We start from the raw sequence: 15,429 nt of genomic DNA, 5'->3' as shown, positions 1-15,429 counted from the left end.
GCAGGGAATATTCCAGGTTTAGTTCAAGCCTAGAATGCATATTAGGAAATAATACAAGGGAAGGTGAAGTGTGCCAGATCCTGGAGGGTCTTGAATGCAAAACAAAGCAGTCTGATCCTCACTTGGCAGGCAATAGAAAGCCAAAGATGGTTTTTCTGCAGGGGAATGACACAACAAGGTCAATTCAATTCCCACCTTCCACTGAATCCTTCCTTGATGGATAGAAGTAAACAGACAAGCTATAAGAGAAAGGACTAGACTTAGTTTTGGAGAAGAACTTCCAACCAGTAAATATTATTGAATCCTAAAAGGACTTTGATGGAAACAGGGACCTGGATTTGATGTCAGAAGACTAATATTCCAGTCAGCTCTTTGTCAGTTTCAAAGTGTGGGGCCTTGGTCACTTAACCTCTCTATGAAACCAGGTTCAAATATTCAAATATGATCTCAAAAGTCAGTCCCTCTCTTTAGGGCTGAGAAGTTAAGGGAGCTGCCCTAGCAACTCTGCTCAGCCTAAGAAAGGTTGTGTCCATGTCCTCCCACAAGTTCATCACAAGAGGTCCTCCCCACTTTTGCTGAGATTTCTTTCTTGATATTTCATCATCACTAAAATGAAAGAGTTGGACCAAGTGTCTTCCAAAGTTCCTTCCAGCTGTAAATCTATAATCCTAAGAACTGGCTTGGTTGGCAGCAGAAACCCTCACAGCCTGGCCTGGCCTGGCCTGGCCTTCGACACTTCTGCTGAAATAACCACTGGGAGTTGGGGAGAGAGAGGACGAGGAGCAAAATTTTGGAAACCTGGAATTTAAAGTTCCTCAACTGGTTTCATACCTTGTAAGGCCTCCTGCGTGGACCGAACCGAAAGTACAGTATTAAAAAAAAAAAAAAAAAAAAAAAAAAAAAAAAAAAAAGGAGCTTACTCCCAGCTCCATCCCCAGCCCTAGGGCCCCCTACTTCTCTTTTTGCAGTGGTCCTCAAAAGGTACCCCAAAGCTGACTGTAGGGGGCCGGAGGGCGGGATTCTGGGCATCTGGCCCCGCCCTCGGTTGCCCCGGGAAACCCTCAGTCATAACAATGAGGGGGTGAAGCTAGGCTAAGCCCAGGGGCCCGGGAAGGGTAGGGGTGAGTAGGGATTCTCCTGTGCCCACGAGGCGTGTCAGCCCCGCCTCCGGCCAATGGGAGCAGACCGGGCCTTCTCTACACCCCCGCCCCGGGCGGTCGCGCGCCCCAAGTCCGCGCGCCGTCTTCCAATTTTTTTAAAGGGGAGGGGGCGATGGCGCTGTAAGACTAAGGTAGCCATGTGGAGAGCTGGACACCGGGTTCAGGAAGAGCTCGGGGTCACCCCGGGCCTCAAGGGCTGCCATGGTGCACGCCCCACCCCCCTCAGCCCCCCACAACTCTCCCGGGCGTGGCTGGCAGCCTCCTTTCCCAAACCCGGTCCCCAGGTACGGGTTCTCCCCGGGGCGCGCCCGCCCCGCCCCGCCCCGCCCCTCCTAGCCAGCGTTCTCGGCCCTGTGGGGCGCTGCAACCTCGGCTCCGACTCTGAGAACGCCGCACCCGGCGGGACCGGGCGGGGGGAAAGGGGGGGGGAGGTGCCCGCGGCGCCGGGAGCGAGCACGCCCCCGCCCCCCGCTCCCGGCTCCCAGCTCCCCTCTTCCCTCCCCGCGCCGCGCCGGGCCCGCCCCCTCCCCAGCTCCCCCTCCCCTTCCCTTCTCTTCCCTCCTCTCCCCAGCTCCCCCCCTCCCCCGGAGGTGCAGCCGGCGCTGAGCGCGGCGGGCGCGGGAGGAGCAGGAGCAGGAGCCGGAGCGGCGGTGGCGGCTGCCTTGGCAGCGCGCGGGGTGCAGGGGGCGGCGGCGGCCGCAGCAGCAGCAGCAGTAGCAGCAGCAGGAGCGCCGGCTCCGGCTCCGGCTCCGGCTCCGGCTCCAGCATGGTGCAGCCCGGCCCCATCCCGGGGGAGCGGAGGCGGCGCGCGGGGCCAGCGCCCGGGGAGCGGCGGCGACGGCGGCGGGAGCAGCAGCAGCAGCGGCAGTGGCGGCAGCGCGAGCAGCGAGAGCAAGAGACTCAGGCTCCGTCTCCTGTGGGCTGCAGGTGCTAGAACGGCCGGCCAAGGTGTGCGCCCACCTGGACTGAGGCACCAGGCTCCGGCGTGGGGCGCAGCAGCCACCGCTCTCGGTTTCTCCATCGTCTTCCACTTCCCCACTACCGCCCTACCTCCCGGGTCATAAGGGGAGCTGCCCCTAGTGCCAGACGTCCGGGAGCCCTAGGCCAGCGCTGCCCGCAGACCTAAGCGCCCCTTGCCCCTTCCCTGTGCTGCCCCGCCCCGCCCGGTACCCAGAGCAGCTCCTAGTGACCATGGCTCTTCTCAGCCGGTGCGCCTGAACCCCAACCCCACCCGGAACCTGAACCGCGGGGACTCCCTGGGCCTTCCCGTCTTCCCCGAGGGGTGCCCCCGTGGCCCATCGCCCCCGGGGACGCATGCCGCCCGGAGGGCTTCCCCTTCCCCCTCCCCTCTGAGCGCGCCGTCGCCACCGCTGGGTTCGCTGGTGCCACCCGCTGTTCCCTCCGTCGGGTGGCCGGACTCATCCGCCCAGTGCTCTCCGCTCTGCGACCAGAATCTCTCACTCCTGTGTCCACTGCTCGGGGACCGGAATCACCTGGCCCGTGGCCGCCGCCCCCCGGGCCGGGATCATGGCCGAGAAGCTACGAGGAGCGCATCAGGTGGACATCGACCCAGACTTCGAGCCGCAGAGCCGGCCGCGCTCTTGCACCTGGCCGCTACCGCAACCCGACTTTGCAGGCGGCGGCGAGGAAGAGGATGGGGCGGCCGGGCCCGGTGGCGGCGGCGGCGGCACTGAAAGCACCGAGAACGGAGGGGCTGGGGCGGGCGTTGGGGAGCGCAAAGCGGTGGTGGTGGCTGGGGCCCCCGCTCCCGGGACGGCGGCTCTACCGGTGCTGGGTGGGGACGCTGGACAGCTCCGTAAGGCTAAAACCTCTCGGCGAAACGCCTGGGGCAACCTGTCCTACGCTGACCTCATCACCAAAGCCATTGAGAGCGCCCCGGACAAGCGGCTCACGCTCTCCCAGATCTATGACTGGATGGTTCGATACGTGCCCTATTTCAAGGATAAGGGTGACAGTAACAGCTCTGCTGGCTGGAAGGTGAGAGCCCCCGGCGTGCTTGGGCTACAGTAGCTTGCCTGGGTTGGGTCTGAGGTGGGAAGGCTAGCTGGCAGCGGGCACTAGCAGTTCTAGTGCGTGTGTCTGTAGGGGGAGGGGGGAATTGTACCCAGCTAGCCAGTGCATGGAGGAATGTGACTGGAGACTGAAGCTGGGGGAGGGGGCTAAGATACTAGGTTCAGGACAAGTTCACAGCCCCCCAGAGCTCATGCCCAGTGTGATGAAAGGTAGGGGTGGGTCAGGCCCCAGGTGGATGGGCGTCCAGTTCCCTTACCTGAAGAAGGGGAGGTGAGGTGGAAATGCGGAGAATTGGGAACCTTACTTCCTTATAGACCCAATAGATCTTTTTTTTTTTCCTTGACTGAGAGGATGGAAATCAGGTGCTGCCTGTTGACATCCTCCTATTCCTCAGCTTTGTGCCTAGAATTGTGTATATATGGATTATTGTTCTTTTTTTAAAGAGGGGCAGTCTCCTTGAAAGGGGTTGGAGCAGGACCCTAGATCTAGGTATAAGGAAGACACAGCTTTAGACCACAGGAGTGGCACTTCCCAAATTTGGGGAGGGAGATAGTAAGAGGGCAACTTTGGGAGGAAAAGGAGAAGCTGACCCTGTAAGAAAGGAGCCCCCTCCTATCTGCCTGTGTTAAAGCTTTGAGTGTCCAGTTGCCTGCCAGCAGATGGCATAGTTAACATGAGAGGCAGAGAAACTGAGGCACAGAGAAAATCAAAGGTTTACACAGAGGATTGGAGCCAACATCTCATTCCATTCTCTCTGATAGCCTTACTGACCCTGCTAGCATCTCTTGGAATTAACATGCTTTAATTGGGGGATTGGAAAGTGCTTACAAGTATAGAGGACTGCATCATTAGGTTTAGAAAAAGGCCCTGAGTTTACATTCAGGAACCACCTCTCAGAGTTCTGAGGTCTGTGGAGAGGGATACAGAGGTCTATGTGTTTTCTCAGGTCTAATCATAGGCACCTCCTCGATTGGGGAGACTAACTTCCTGGGACAGTGGCCATTGACCCTCCCCCAAACACAAGAGCATTGGTAGACTCTCCTGCTAATCTCCCCATTAGAATCTGGCACTGGTCCATACCTTTCCCCTTGGTCATGCCTCTGGTTCCTGGAGTCCAGAAAGAAAAGGACAAGGTCATGAAAAGGATGCTGGGTATGTCCAGAGTAAGCAGGGGCAAATGCATTTGGTGGTAGTGGTGGTATAATGGTATAATGTTTTCGAGCACACGTGTGCACACACACATACACTCATGTACATAATAGCTCTCATTTCATTAGTGATTTAAGGTTTGCAAATAGACTTCCTCATTATGTAGGTGAGGTATAGATATTGAGTGTTATTATTCTATATTACACATGAGGAAATTAAGGCTTGGATGGTAATTTGTCACTGGTTCACACAGCAAGCGTAGGAGCCAGGACATGAGCCCAGAGCCTGGTTTGACCCATGCCCTGCATTGGCTCCCAAACCAAAGGTGCTCCATGTACCACTCAGTCAGCAGCTTTGGTGCTGAGGTTTGCTGGGGACTGGGCCCTGAGCTCAACATCTCAGGAAAGCAGAGAAGGAAAGAACAGAGTCCCTGCCTTCTGGGACCTTCTGATTAAAATGGTTGGGTGACAATCAGCAAAGCCAAAAGAGCTAGCCACAGAGGATGTATATGCTCGGGGAGAGATGTGAGATACAGCCCAACTGGAAGGACTCAGAGTAGGGGAAGGCTTTCTTTCTGTAGGAAGTAAGGTCTGGAATGATGGGATGGGGTGGAAGGATATGGCAAGCAAGGGAGAGAAGGGGGATAGGTGTGAGCAGAGATAGGAAAGTCTAAAAATCAGAGGCTGGCTGGAGCAGAGGGTGTCTGTGGTGGGGAGCTGGAAAGGTAGCTGGGTAACAGACTGGTTGGAACATGAATGCTAGACTTGGGGGGATTGGTACTCTATCCTGTTGGAAGGGGGAAGTCACTAACGGTGTTTTAGAAGGGAGGCGATAGACTCAGTATCAGAGCTGGGAGGGAACATCTAGTCCAAGCTCTTTTTTTTTTCCTGAGAAGGAAATCAAGGCCCAGAGAGAAGGAAATTATCAGTCCAAGGTCACGTGACAAATTAATAGCAGAGCTGAGAATGGGAGCCAGGTTTCCTGGCTGCCAGTCTAGGCTCCGTCCATTATCCTGGGCTATCCTTCAAAAGGATTATCGAGGTATATGAAGCTTACCTTATTCAGGGTATATGAAGCTTAACCCTATTCAGGTGTAAGAGCTTCCAAACGGACTGTTGTATTGATAAGGGCATACATTTTCTTTATTTGTACAAGTATTTTTGATGGGACTTAACCCAAGGTCATATTAAGAATCATGGTGGAGCAAGGACCCCTGACTCCCAATCTGGTCTGTGGAGCATCAGTTTACCTTCAACTGCCTAGAAGTAGATTTCCCTTTTCTATGCCTCATGAGAGAATCCAGACTTCCTCCTTCCCAGTCTATAGGAGAAGCCTGGGTGACTCATGTTGGGAACTGGCGCCCTAGATCACTGGACCTCACCTGCCTCCATCCTTGTTGAGAGTAGAATGGGATGAGATGGGATGAATTACCCAGTGTGTGTGCTCTAGCACCTGCCAGAAGGGAAGACTCCTGAGGGAGAAAATTCAAGCTGGTGAATTCTGTCAGGTGGAAGAGAAGGATGTCTCCCTAGTCAGTTGCTAATAGCTGGTTGGATCCTGGAAAAGAATCCTGGGCCCAGAAGATCCCTCCTCTGTGTTCCTACCGATCTCTTTTTTCTCCACTCTGTTTTTTACAATTTCATTTTTTTCCCATCAAATATTTATAGGGCCCTTCCTGTGTTCCTATTTTGGTGCCAGGTACTGTAGGGCACATAGGAGGAACAGACTGGACCCCTTCCCTCCAAATCTAGTTGGAAAAAGAAGCTGTCCAGGTTAGAGAGCCAAGGAGAATATTAGGCCAAGTATAATCAGGTGCTGAATATGATGAGGAGAGAAATTATTAAATTGGGGAAAGTTGCCTAGGTGAAGCAGTCCTGGGCTTCTGCTCAGAAAGATGAATAGGGCTGGCTGGCATAGGCCTCTGGCCCTCCGGGCACTCCAGAAAGGAGGTAAAGCAAAAAGCCTGTTTTGTGTATAGTAAAGGGACTGTGGAGCAAACCGTGCACGAAGCTGGGGACAGGGAGAGGGAAATCTGGAAAGGCAGCTAGTTTGAAGCCAGCCTGTGATGAAGGGGCTTAAGTGCTAAGCACAGGAGTTGGGAATTTAATCTGGAACTAGTGGGAGCCACTGAGGCTTCCAAGCAGGCTAGTGAACTGATATGCTTGTCTAACAAATATTTATTAAGCCACCCTCTGAGTTATGAGCTGAAAATAATGGTTGAGAGAAGTCATCACTTTATATACATTATCCTCACAAGAACCGTATGAGGCAAATGCTCCAGGAATTAGTATTATCCCCAATTTGCAGATGAAACTTGAGGCTTAGGTGAAATGATTTGTCGATAGTCATTAAGATAATAAAGGCTGGAGCTGGGGTGCTATGGCTGAGCAGCATGTTAGGAAGATGATGGATATATATGTCAAGGATGGATTGAAGGGCAAGAGATTAGAGGTAAAAATGCCAGTTGTGGAAGCCAGGCAAGCAGTGATGGGGAACTGAGCTGGTTCAGGAGGGTGCAGTTCACTGGAAGTGGAGAGAAGGGGATATATGGAGAGAGGGGGAGTACTGTTCTGGCCACTCCAGGGTCTCTTCTTTCTTGCTGTGTCTCTGTTTATGAGATGTTACTTATGGAAGGGATATGGAAGATCATCCAATCCAACCTCCTGATTTTACAGATGGGAAAACGGAGGCCCAAAAGAAGGGAAATAATCAGGGTAGGATTTGAACTCAGTCTTTGGTTCTTAACCAAAATTCTCTTGGCATTGATTCTTCTCTTCTTGTAATTGGGATTAAGAGGGTCCAAAGAAGCTGGGGCTCCTGGGACCATACCAGGTGGTCTCAGATCCAGTCCTCCAGGAAGTCTTCCATGGTGTATCTGCCTCCTTCCACCCTTTCCCCATCCATCCACCTTGCATAGAACTCTCCTCTGAATCTCCACCATGCTTTTAAACTACCAAATCATCAAGGGGGCAGGGTAATCTTCTATATAATATCCACTCTCTTAATTGTGTAAGTGGAATCTCTTCTTCGGGTTGTTGTGCCGTTTTTCTTGTTTATGTTCCCTTCTAGGAGACTTCCCTGAGAACAAGCTAGAAACTGGTCCATTTTTTACCTCACCTTTCTATGCAGGGATCCATAGGGTAATAGGATAGATCTGGAAAGAACCCTTATAGCATCATCAATTCTAATATTCCCATTATGTAGAGGAGGAAATTGAGGTCTAGAGAGATGGGAAAAAGGGATTATGATTTACCCAGTGTCACACAGAAGTAAATTGTCATAGCTAGCTTGAGAATTCAGGTTCTTTTCACTCCGAATTCACTATGCTTTCTTTTTTAGGAGTTTTCCTAACCTGGGCCTGCTAAGGTCTTCAATTTTTCATGGTCAACTTCTTTCCCTAACCATCAGCACAGGAATTTGTCCACAGGAGGTCTCATTCCAATCTTTATTTTCAATAACCTTTGGTTTCCCTTTGTGACCACCTGGATTTTATTTCATATATTTAAGAACAGAATTCTCAGAAAGGATCCATAAGTTTCATCAATAATTTTTGATTTCCTTTTGTAACCTTATGGTTAATAGGGTTATATAGTAAATCCTATGAATTTCATCAATAACTTTTGGTTTCCTTTTGTAACCATATGGTTAATAGGGTTATATAGTAAATAATATGGATTTCATCAATAACCTTTGGTTTCCTTTTGTAACCGTATGGTTAATAGGGTTAATATGGTTAATCCTTGGATTTTGTTTCATATATTTAAGAACAGAATTCTGAGAAAGGATCCATAAGTTTCACCAAATTTCCCAAGGGTTTCATTACCCAAAAAAAGTGCCTCTGCTGGATAGCATCGTCTAATCCTCCCTTGCTATTCTTTACACCAGAGCTCCAGGAGCCCACACTATGACCCTTGTGGGATCTCTCGACCTGGTTGCTTTCTCTTAGGATTCAGAAAGGACCATTCAATCCTGTCCCAAAGTACCTTCCCCCCCTCCTACTGTTCTTCTCCCTTCCTAAGGTACCCAAACGCTCTTTCCCTTCCCCCTTGAGAGGCTCTGGGTGTCTTTTTCTCATTTATTTCCAGGGATAAAGAATGATAGAATGAAAAATACGAGAATAGGGTAAAAAAATCCTCTTCTGCTCAGGCATGAGGCTGTCTGGCTCCAGGCTCGTTAACCGAGCCCACCACTGCCAGAGTCCCTGGAAGGGGTGTTTGAGGCAGAGGGGCCCCCTCTGAGTACATCGCTGGGAAGACTCTGCCTGGCAGGATCCGGCTGCCCAGGAAGCCCAGGACTTTTCCTTACTAGGCTCTACCCACAGGAGGTGCTCAGTCAGTATTTGATGAGGGAGTAAGTCTTTGTTGCATCCTCTTCCCCAGTGTTGCAGCTCTCTTGCTTCTTTCCCATCCCCACTGAGGGGAAGAAGGGAAGAAACCCTGTTTCCCTCTTCCTCCCCACCTCCCCCTGATTTATTAAGTCAGGCTCAGCTCAACCTTTACCCAGTCTAGCCCCAAGGTCAAGCACCAATCAGGGACTAGGAGAAATGGCCCATGGGCAGCTGCCGACTGTTCTGGAGAAATCCAGGACCAGGCCAGATCCAATGCCTGGGCCCTATGCCCACAGCCGGCCCCCTGGAGTGGGACAAAGGGGCCTCATGCCCACAGCCTGAGGGAATGGGCAGGGCCAGGGGGCATCATGCCAACTTGGGGCCAGGATTCCCTTCTTCCCCAGGTGTAGCTGGGGCAGGGTGCCAGCCTGCTGGGCCAGCCGGTTTGCTAGTGCAGCTGCTCCCAGAAACGGAGCAGCAGAATGAATTTGGAGTGGGTGTGGGGTGTGTGTGCGAGTAGGAGCGAGGAAGAAGGAGAAAGTAGGAAAACCCAGACACCCCCATCTCCGAGCTTTTCCTCAGCATGTATCCTCTCTGAGGTCAAAGAACCATGCAGAGCCTCCCATGTGGTGAACCAAGGCAAGGGATTCCTTCCTTCTCTGACCCTGAATTCCTCCTCTGCCTCCTTGGGCGTTCCTTAAGAGATAAAGGACTGGGGGAATCATATAGGGTCCCAGGGAGCATAGGTTAGACATCAGAAAAAAGGTTTAAATCTTGGCTGTTACATGTGTGACTTTGGACAAAGCTGGCCCAAGTGTCTCCAACTCTAAAATGAAGGGGGGTGGTGCTTCTTATACACGCAAAAATGGGTAGATGTTGTGACTGGAAGTCCAGAGAAAAGGGTCAGATGTCGATTCTGACACTTGCTGGCTGGATAACAGCAGCTTCCTCCTCCTGGGGATGATAAGGGTGGTACCCCCTCCCCGGGGGCTGGAGGGTTTAGTTGAGATGATGTTTTGTTGGCTTAAAGCCCTGACGTATGTGAGTTATTTTATTATTACTATTGTTGTTGTTGCACAGGACATTCCTATGAAATAGAGAGTTCCAGCGTTTCTTTCCTCATGAGGGGAAAATGAGCTTTAGACTGAATGACCTTTCTCTCTCTCTCCTTTGATCTTCTGTGGATTAAGCGCCCTTAGAACTTGAACCCAAGCCTCCACATCTAGGCTGCTTTGTATTTCCCTTCCACCCTCTCTCTCCAGCCCCCGTGATGTCATCCCCTGTCTCCCTCCCCCCTCCTCCGGCAGAGGCCGGCTCCGAGTTGGGGACTGCCTCAGTTCCTTAGGAGTGAGTGGGGGTTGGGGGAGGGGGCTGGACTCCTCCTCCCCGCAGATAATGCGTTCAGACTCTGGTGTGTTTGTGGGGGTGGGGCTTGCTGGGATTGACAAGGCTGTGGGAAAGTGTGCCAGCTCCGGGTTGGTGGGGGCACCGCCTCCCTTCCCCTCAGCCCGACTCTGAGCCGGGTTCCCTCACCTCATCCATCTGTCTGGTTCTCTCCCTCCCCCCACCCCCAAAGGCAGCGCGTGTTTCCCTGCTGGCTGGGGCTCTGGAGAGCCTGGGGGTGGGGGGAGGCTCCGAGGGCGTCCTCACACACTGTACTGAGCAGGGGCCTGGCAGCCTCCTGGGCCTGTGCCCGCCACTCCTGGCACATGGGCTGGTGTGCCCAGCAGACTCCCACAACCACCTGCTCACACCCACCCACGCCCGGTGGCGCTCCCAGGGCCCTCCCTCCTCTTCCCCCGGGAGGCTCTGGGTCCTCGCTCCCCTCCCCCCATTGCTCCCCAGTCCCCTTTGGGGCACCTGCCTTTCGCCCTTGCTTCTCCCTTGGTCTGGGAGAGCCGTGGGTGGGGGTCGATAGTGGGGAGGGAGTGGAAGCCCACGGATGCCTCTGCTCTGCCTGGGGGTGGGAGGCAGACAGACTGGAAGCCAGGGAGCCCCCCGGGGCTGGGGTAAGGAGAAGAGGGGGGGCTGCCGGGGCCCCCGCCTGCCACCTGGCGAGGCTCCAAGCGCTGGGGACGCTGGAGGGCGGGCGGCCGTGCCAGGCGGTAATTGCAGACAGACTAATTTAAAGAGACGAGACAGTTATTTTTAACTCATGCTAAGGTAATGAACCGATCTCCAAGCTGAGGGTTCAAAAGTTCAGCCCCCCACCCCCCAAGATACACCCCCTTATCCTCCTCCTCTCAACCCACCATCTCCCTTTCCAGGACCAACCTCTCCTTTAGAGTTTGGGGGGGGGGGGGTGGAGGGGTGCTGATGTGGCTTCCTTCCCTATCAGAGGAGCTGAGCCCTGGGACTGAGGGCCCTGGGAACTGTGGAGCTGGGCAGGACTCCACCCCGCCAGGACAGGGAGACCAAAATTGTGGGGGAGAGAAGGGGCTAGCCAGTGCTCCCCACTTCCTGCCAGGCTCTGGGCTCCTCCGAGGGGCTGCTCCATCCTCCCTCCAAGGGATGCAGGCTTCTCTGTGTCTGTGGGGTCCCATCAGGTTCAAACACTCGAGCACAGCCACGGGACTCAGGGAGAAAGAGGGACAGCTTTACCTCAGAGAGGAATTTGTCAGCCTTACATCTAGAGAGCCCTCTCCCCTTTAGTTATGGTCCCCCCACTGACTCCTAAATGTGCTCAGAGAGAGGAACAGAAGGATCTCAGTCTTGGTTAAAAGGGGAAGGGAGAGTTATTCACCTCATGAGTTCAGACTTTCAGATCAGGGAGACCCTCAGAGGTCATGTGATCCATCTCTAATCCATCCCTGATCCGTAGATGCCCTCCAGCCTTTCCTTGAATATTCTCTCTAAATGGGGTACTCACCACTGGGCTGAAACCCAAGGTTCTCAACCGTTTTATGCCATGGCCCTTTCCACAGAGTGTGCTGAAGTCTGTGTGGATCCCTTCTTGCAAAAAATGTTTTTAAAGGCATAGCATAATAAGATTACAAAGGAAAACAGTCATACTGAAATAGTCTTAATATATAACATAGAAATATATATTAAATGCAACTTTACAGACTCCGAGTTAAGAAGCTTTGAGCTAGACTGCTGAATGTTAGAGCATCTCATCTGACCCTTTGATTTTAGAGATGAAAAAAGCAGAGCCCAGAGAGGGTTCAGATCACATAAGTAGTATGTGTCACAACTGGGATCTGGACCAAAGGTTCCCAACTCATCCCCTACTTCCCACCCCTGGGCTCCACTCAGTACTCCTTCATCTAAGACTGTTGGAGCTAGGAAGTTCCATGCTTGTTGCCTTCAATGTGAAGCCCAATTTTAGCCTCTATCAGCATCTCCTGGATCCTAGTGCTGCCCACCACAGCCAAGAACCAATCTGATCTTTCCCATAATTCTGTATGCTCCCCTCATGAGTTTTCCAAGCTAAATGCCTCCAGTTCCGTCAGAATTCTGGACTCCGCCCTGCTCCTTTCCCAGCTCTCCACTGTTAGATAGGACAAGGACAGAGGCTGAAGGATAGGGACATAGTGGGAAGAAGAGCTATGACCAAAGCTCCTTTATTCCATCCTATATGGATATGTGAGTGAATGTGTGTGAGAGAGATGCCAAACCCATGGAGACCTTGAGAAAGGAACTTGGATCTGCTCATGGTGACCCTATTAACCACCTCTCTGTTGCTAGCCTTGTAACAGAGCTGCCACTGTAGTCCAGCCTCTGTTTTCTGCTTCCTAGGAGCTGAAATGTCCCCCTTGGTCCCACTTTCAATATTCATTCATTCACTCATTTAATAGCCACCATGTCTTCAGAAGCAAATCTCTGCAGAGCTTTTTATTCAGTGGAGGAGTATAGATAGGACATAGCTACCTCTTGGTAGCAGTAGAAAGAAAAAATTAATCCATAATATTTCTGGTAAGCGTGTGGAGCTGGGGAAGGAATACTGGATTTGAATCCAGATGACATGAGTTCAAATCCTTGAGCTACTCCTTAATACTTACATGATCATGGACGAATCTTAGATCACCAATTTTCTCCCTAGATATTTAAGGATAGAGGCCTGTTTGCCGCCACCATCCCTAGATACTTAAGTACAGAAGCCTGTTTGCCACCATCTTTCCTAGGTATTTGCCACCATCTTTCCTAGATACTTAAAGACAAAGGTCTATTTGCCACCATTTTCTGTCCTTAGGTACTTAAAGACAGAAGCCTGCTTGCGACCATTTTCTGTCTTTAGGTACTTAAAGACAGAAGCCTGTTTGCCACCATCTTCTGTCCTTAGGTACTTAAAGACAGAGGCCTGTTTGTCACCATCTTCCCTAGGTATTTGACAGAGGCCTGTTTGCCACCATCTTCCTCAGGTACTTAAGGACAGAGGCCTGTTTGCCACTACCTTCCCCAGGTACTTAAGGACCCAGGCCTGTTTACACCACCTTCCCCAGGTACTTAAGGACAGATGACTGTTTATACCACCTTCCCCAGGTACTTAAGGACCAGGCCTGTTTGCTACCATCTTCCCCAGGTATTTAAGGACAGAGGCCTATTTGCCATTTTCTGTCCTTAGGTACGTAAGGACAGAGGCCTGTTTGCCACCATCTTCCCTAGGTATTTGACAGAGGCCTGTTTGCCACCATCTTCCTCAGGTACTTAAGGACAGAGGCCTGTTTGCCACCATCTTCCCCAGGTACTTAAGGACCCAGGCCTGTTTACACCACCTTCCCCAGGTACTTAAGGACAGATGACTGTTTATACCACCTTCCCCAGGTACTTAAGGACCAGGCCCGTTTGCGCCACCTTCTCCTCCCTTGATGAGATCAGACCACAGAGTTAGGCTGGCAGTCATATGTAGAGGCCTTTAATGCCAGATGGGATTTGATCTTTAATTGGTTGGTTTGGGGAAGGTTTTTATCAGAGGAGTTAACAGGGCCAGATTTCAGGCAAAAATAAGCGGATTCTGTCAGTGTAGGAAGGACGAGTTAGGGGGGCGGTAGCGACCGGGGGCAGGAGGCCCCGTGGGGACTTTTCCAATGGTCCAGGAGGGTGATGGCGGGTGCCTTGTACCCTGGAGAACAGTGGCTGTGGGAGTGGAGAGGAAGGGATGAATAATCGGATGGTTCCAAAGCCGAGATCCACATGACTTGGGGTCCCGATTGAGTGTGAGAAGCGAGAGCGGCCCAGAGGTTTTCCATGTGACACAGCTGGAGGTCCTGTGTGACACGCAGACCTGGGATGTGGGCCTTGAGTGCTGGGGGGGACCTGAGCTTGGCCTCTGTTTTCCCACAGAACCTGAGAGACGTGGAGGCTGCCCTCAGGACTGGACACAAAAGGGGAGGGGGCAACCGGCCTTTTGGGAAAGAGTGTTTAAAGAGAATCTTTACCCCCTTTATCCTATGGCCCCTCTGAGCTGGGGCATATGAGCTGCTGAGGGCGTGCAGATAGGTTCTGGTGCCTTAGGGGGAGGGGATGGAGGTAGGTGGAGGACAAGAGAAAAAGGTGGAACCTTCACTCCTGCATCTTGTTGCTGAAGAGGGAGGGGTATGAAGGGAAAATCTCCCCCTGGAGAGCGCTGTATTTAGAGCCCCTCCCCCTACTTCTAGACACCCCAGTTGCCATGGAAACCCTCCTGTTTGGGATGGGTTCAGCTGTTAATGCTCCCCCTCCCCATATGTGGAGGTGGGAGGGGGCCCAGGTGGCCTGTGTGGGAGGGGCCTCTCTCTGAGTCAGAAGCCCTGGGTTCCAGTCCCAGCAGTGCAAGAGGACATGCTGTGTGATATTGGGCAAATTCCCTCTACTCTCTGGGTTTCAGTTCTCTCTCCTGTAAGAAAGGTCACTTCTAGCCCTGATCCTCTCTTTCCTGTAAACGCAGTTGAAGTTTGGGGCATGGGGTAGGGCTTCAGACATTCCCTTCCACAGAGAAGACCAGTCTCTGGTCACTGAGTCCCTCTTCGACAGACCACGCCTTCCCCTCTCCCCCCAGCTACATCCCCCAGATTTCCTTCTTTATTCACCTGCTAGAATCTGGAGATCCACCCCCCAAAAATACAGCTTCCCTGGGTCATTGGCCTTTGCCAAAAAAACAAAAAAGCCAAACCTGCAGTCTCTTTTTGGATGGAATCCCAACTCCCCAACCTGGCATTTGGAGGCCTTTGGCCAACTTTTCCCCCTCAAAACACCACCTCAGCTAGCAGCCGAGCCGGGGTTCAGATCTTTTCACTGCTGCTGGTGGTAGTTGAGACTCTGGGTTCCAGGCCCGACTACTACTGGCTGCTGACTTGAGGTGACCTTTGCCTGCCATTTCCTTTCCTCCCTAACCAACAGCTCTGCTCTTCTGCAGAATGAAGACATCTGCCCAGGGATCTTTCCAGCTCTGACATTCTCCGAATGTCTCAGGGCCACACCCTGTGCCCAGCGAATGACTCCCACCCACCTAACTCGCCCCTCCTACCTCCCATTTCTTGCTCCCGTGTTCACTCTCAGTCTCATCCTTCTCATCCTTTTAAGACCCAGCCTGGGCTCCAACTCTCCCAGGAAGCTTTCTCCCAGCTTAACCTCGTAATCCGCAGGGCACAACATCACCCGGTATGGTGAATGTGTTCTCCCAAGACCCCGGTTCTCCCCCAGACAAACTCTGTTAGGCTATACCCACACCCGGGCCCTCATAGAGCAGGCTTTAATTAGGCACTGCCCTGCCTGCCCAGAGACCGCTGGGAGAGGCCCAGCACACTGGACACACTTTTGTCTGCTGAATTGACTCAAATG

The 15,429-nt window shown here is 52.5% G+C and overlaps 1 protein-coding gene across 1 annotated transcript in view; it reads left to right on the top strand.

Annotated features, from left to right (window-relative positions):
• The first annotated feature begins 1,872 nt into the window (after positions 1-1,872).
• FOXO6 (forkhead box O6) overlaps positions 1,873-15,429 on the top strand; it is a 29,090-nt gene continuing 15,533 nt past the window's right edge. Inside the window, exons 1-2 of the mRNA XM_031962330.1 lie at positions 1,873-2,087; positions 2,612-3,158. Of these exons, the coding sequence (XP_031818190.1) occupies positions 1,927-2,087; positions 2,612-3,158 (708 nt within the window). The 5' untranslated portion in view covers positions 1,873-1,926. The remainder of the gene's footprint in view (positions 2,088-2,611; positions 3,159-15,429) is intronic.

The sequence above is a fragment of the Sarcophilus harrisii genome, chromosome 3, assembly GCF_902635505.1.
Source record: "Sarcophilus harrisii chromosome 3, mSarHar1.11, whole genome shotgun sequence".
In the NCBI taxonomy this organism is placed as follows: domain Eukaryota; kingdom Metazoa; phylum Chordata; class Mammalia; order Dasyuromorphia; family Dasyuridae; genus Sarcophilus; species Sarcophilus harrisii.
This window is presented reverse-complemented; position numbering and strand designations above follow the sequence as displayed.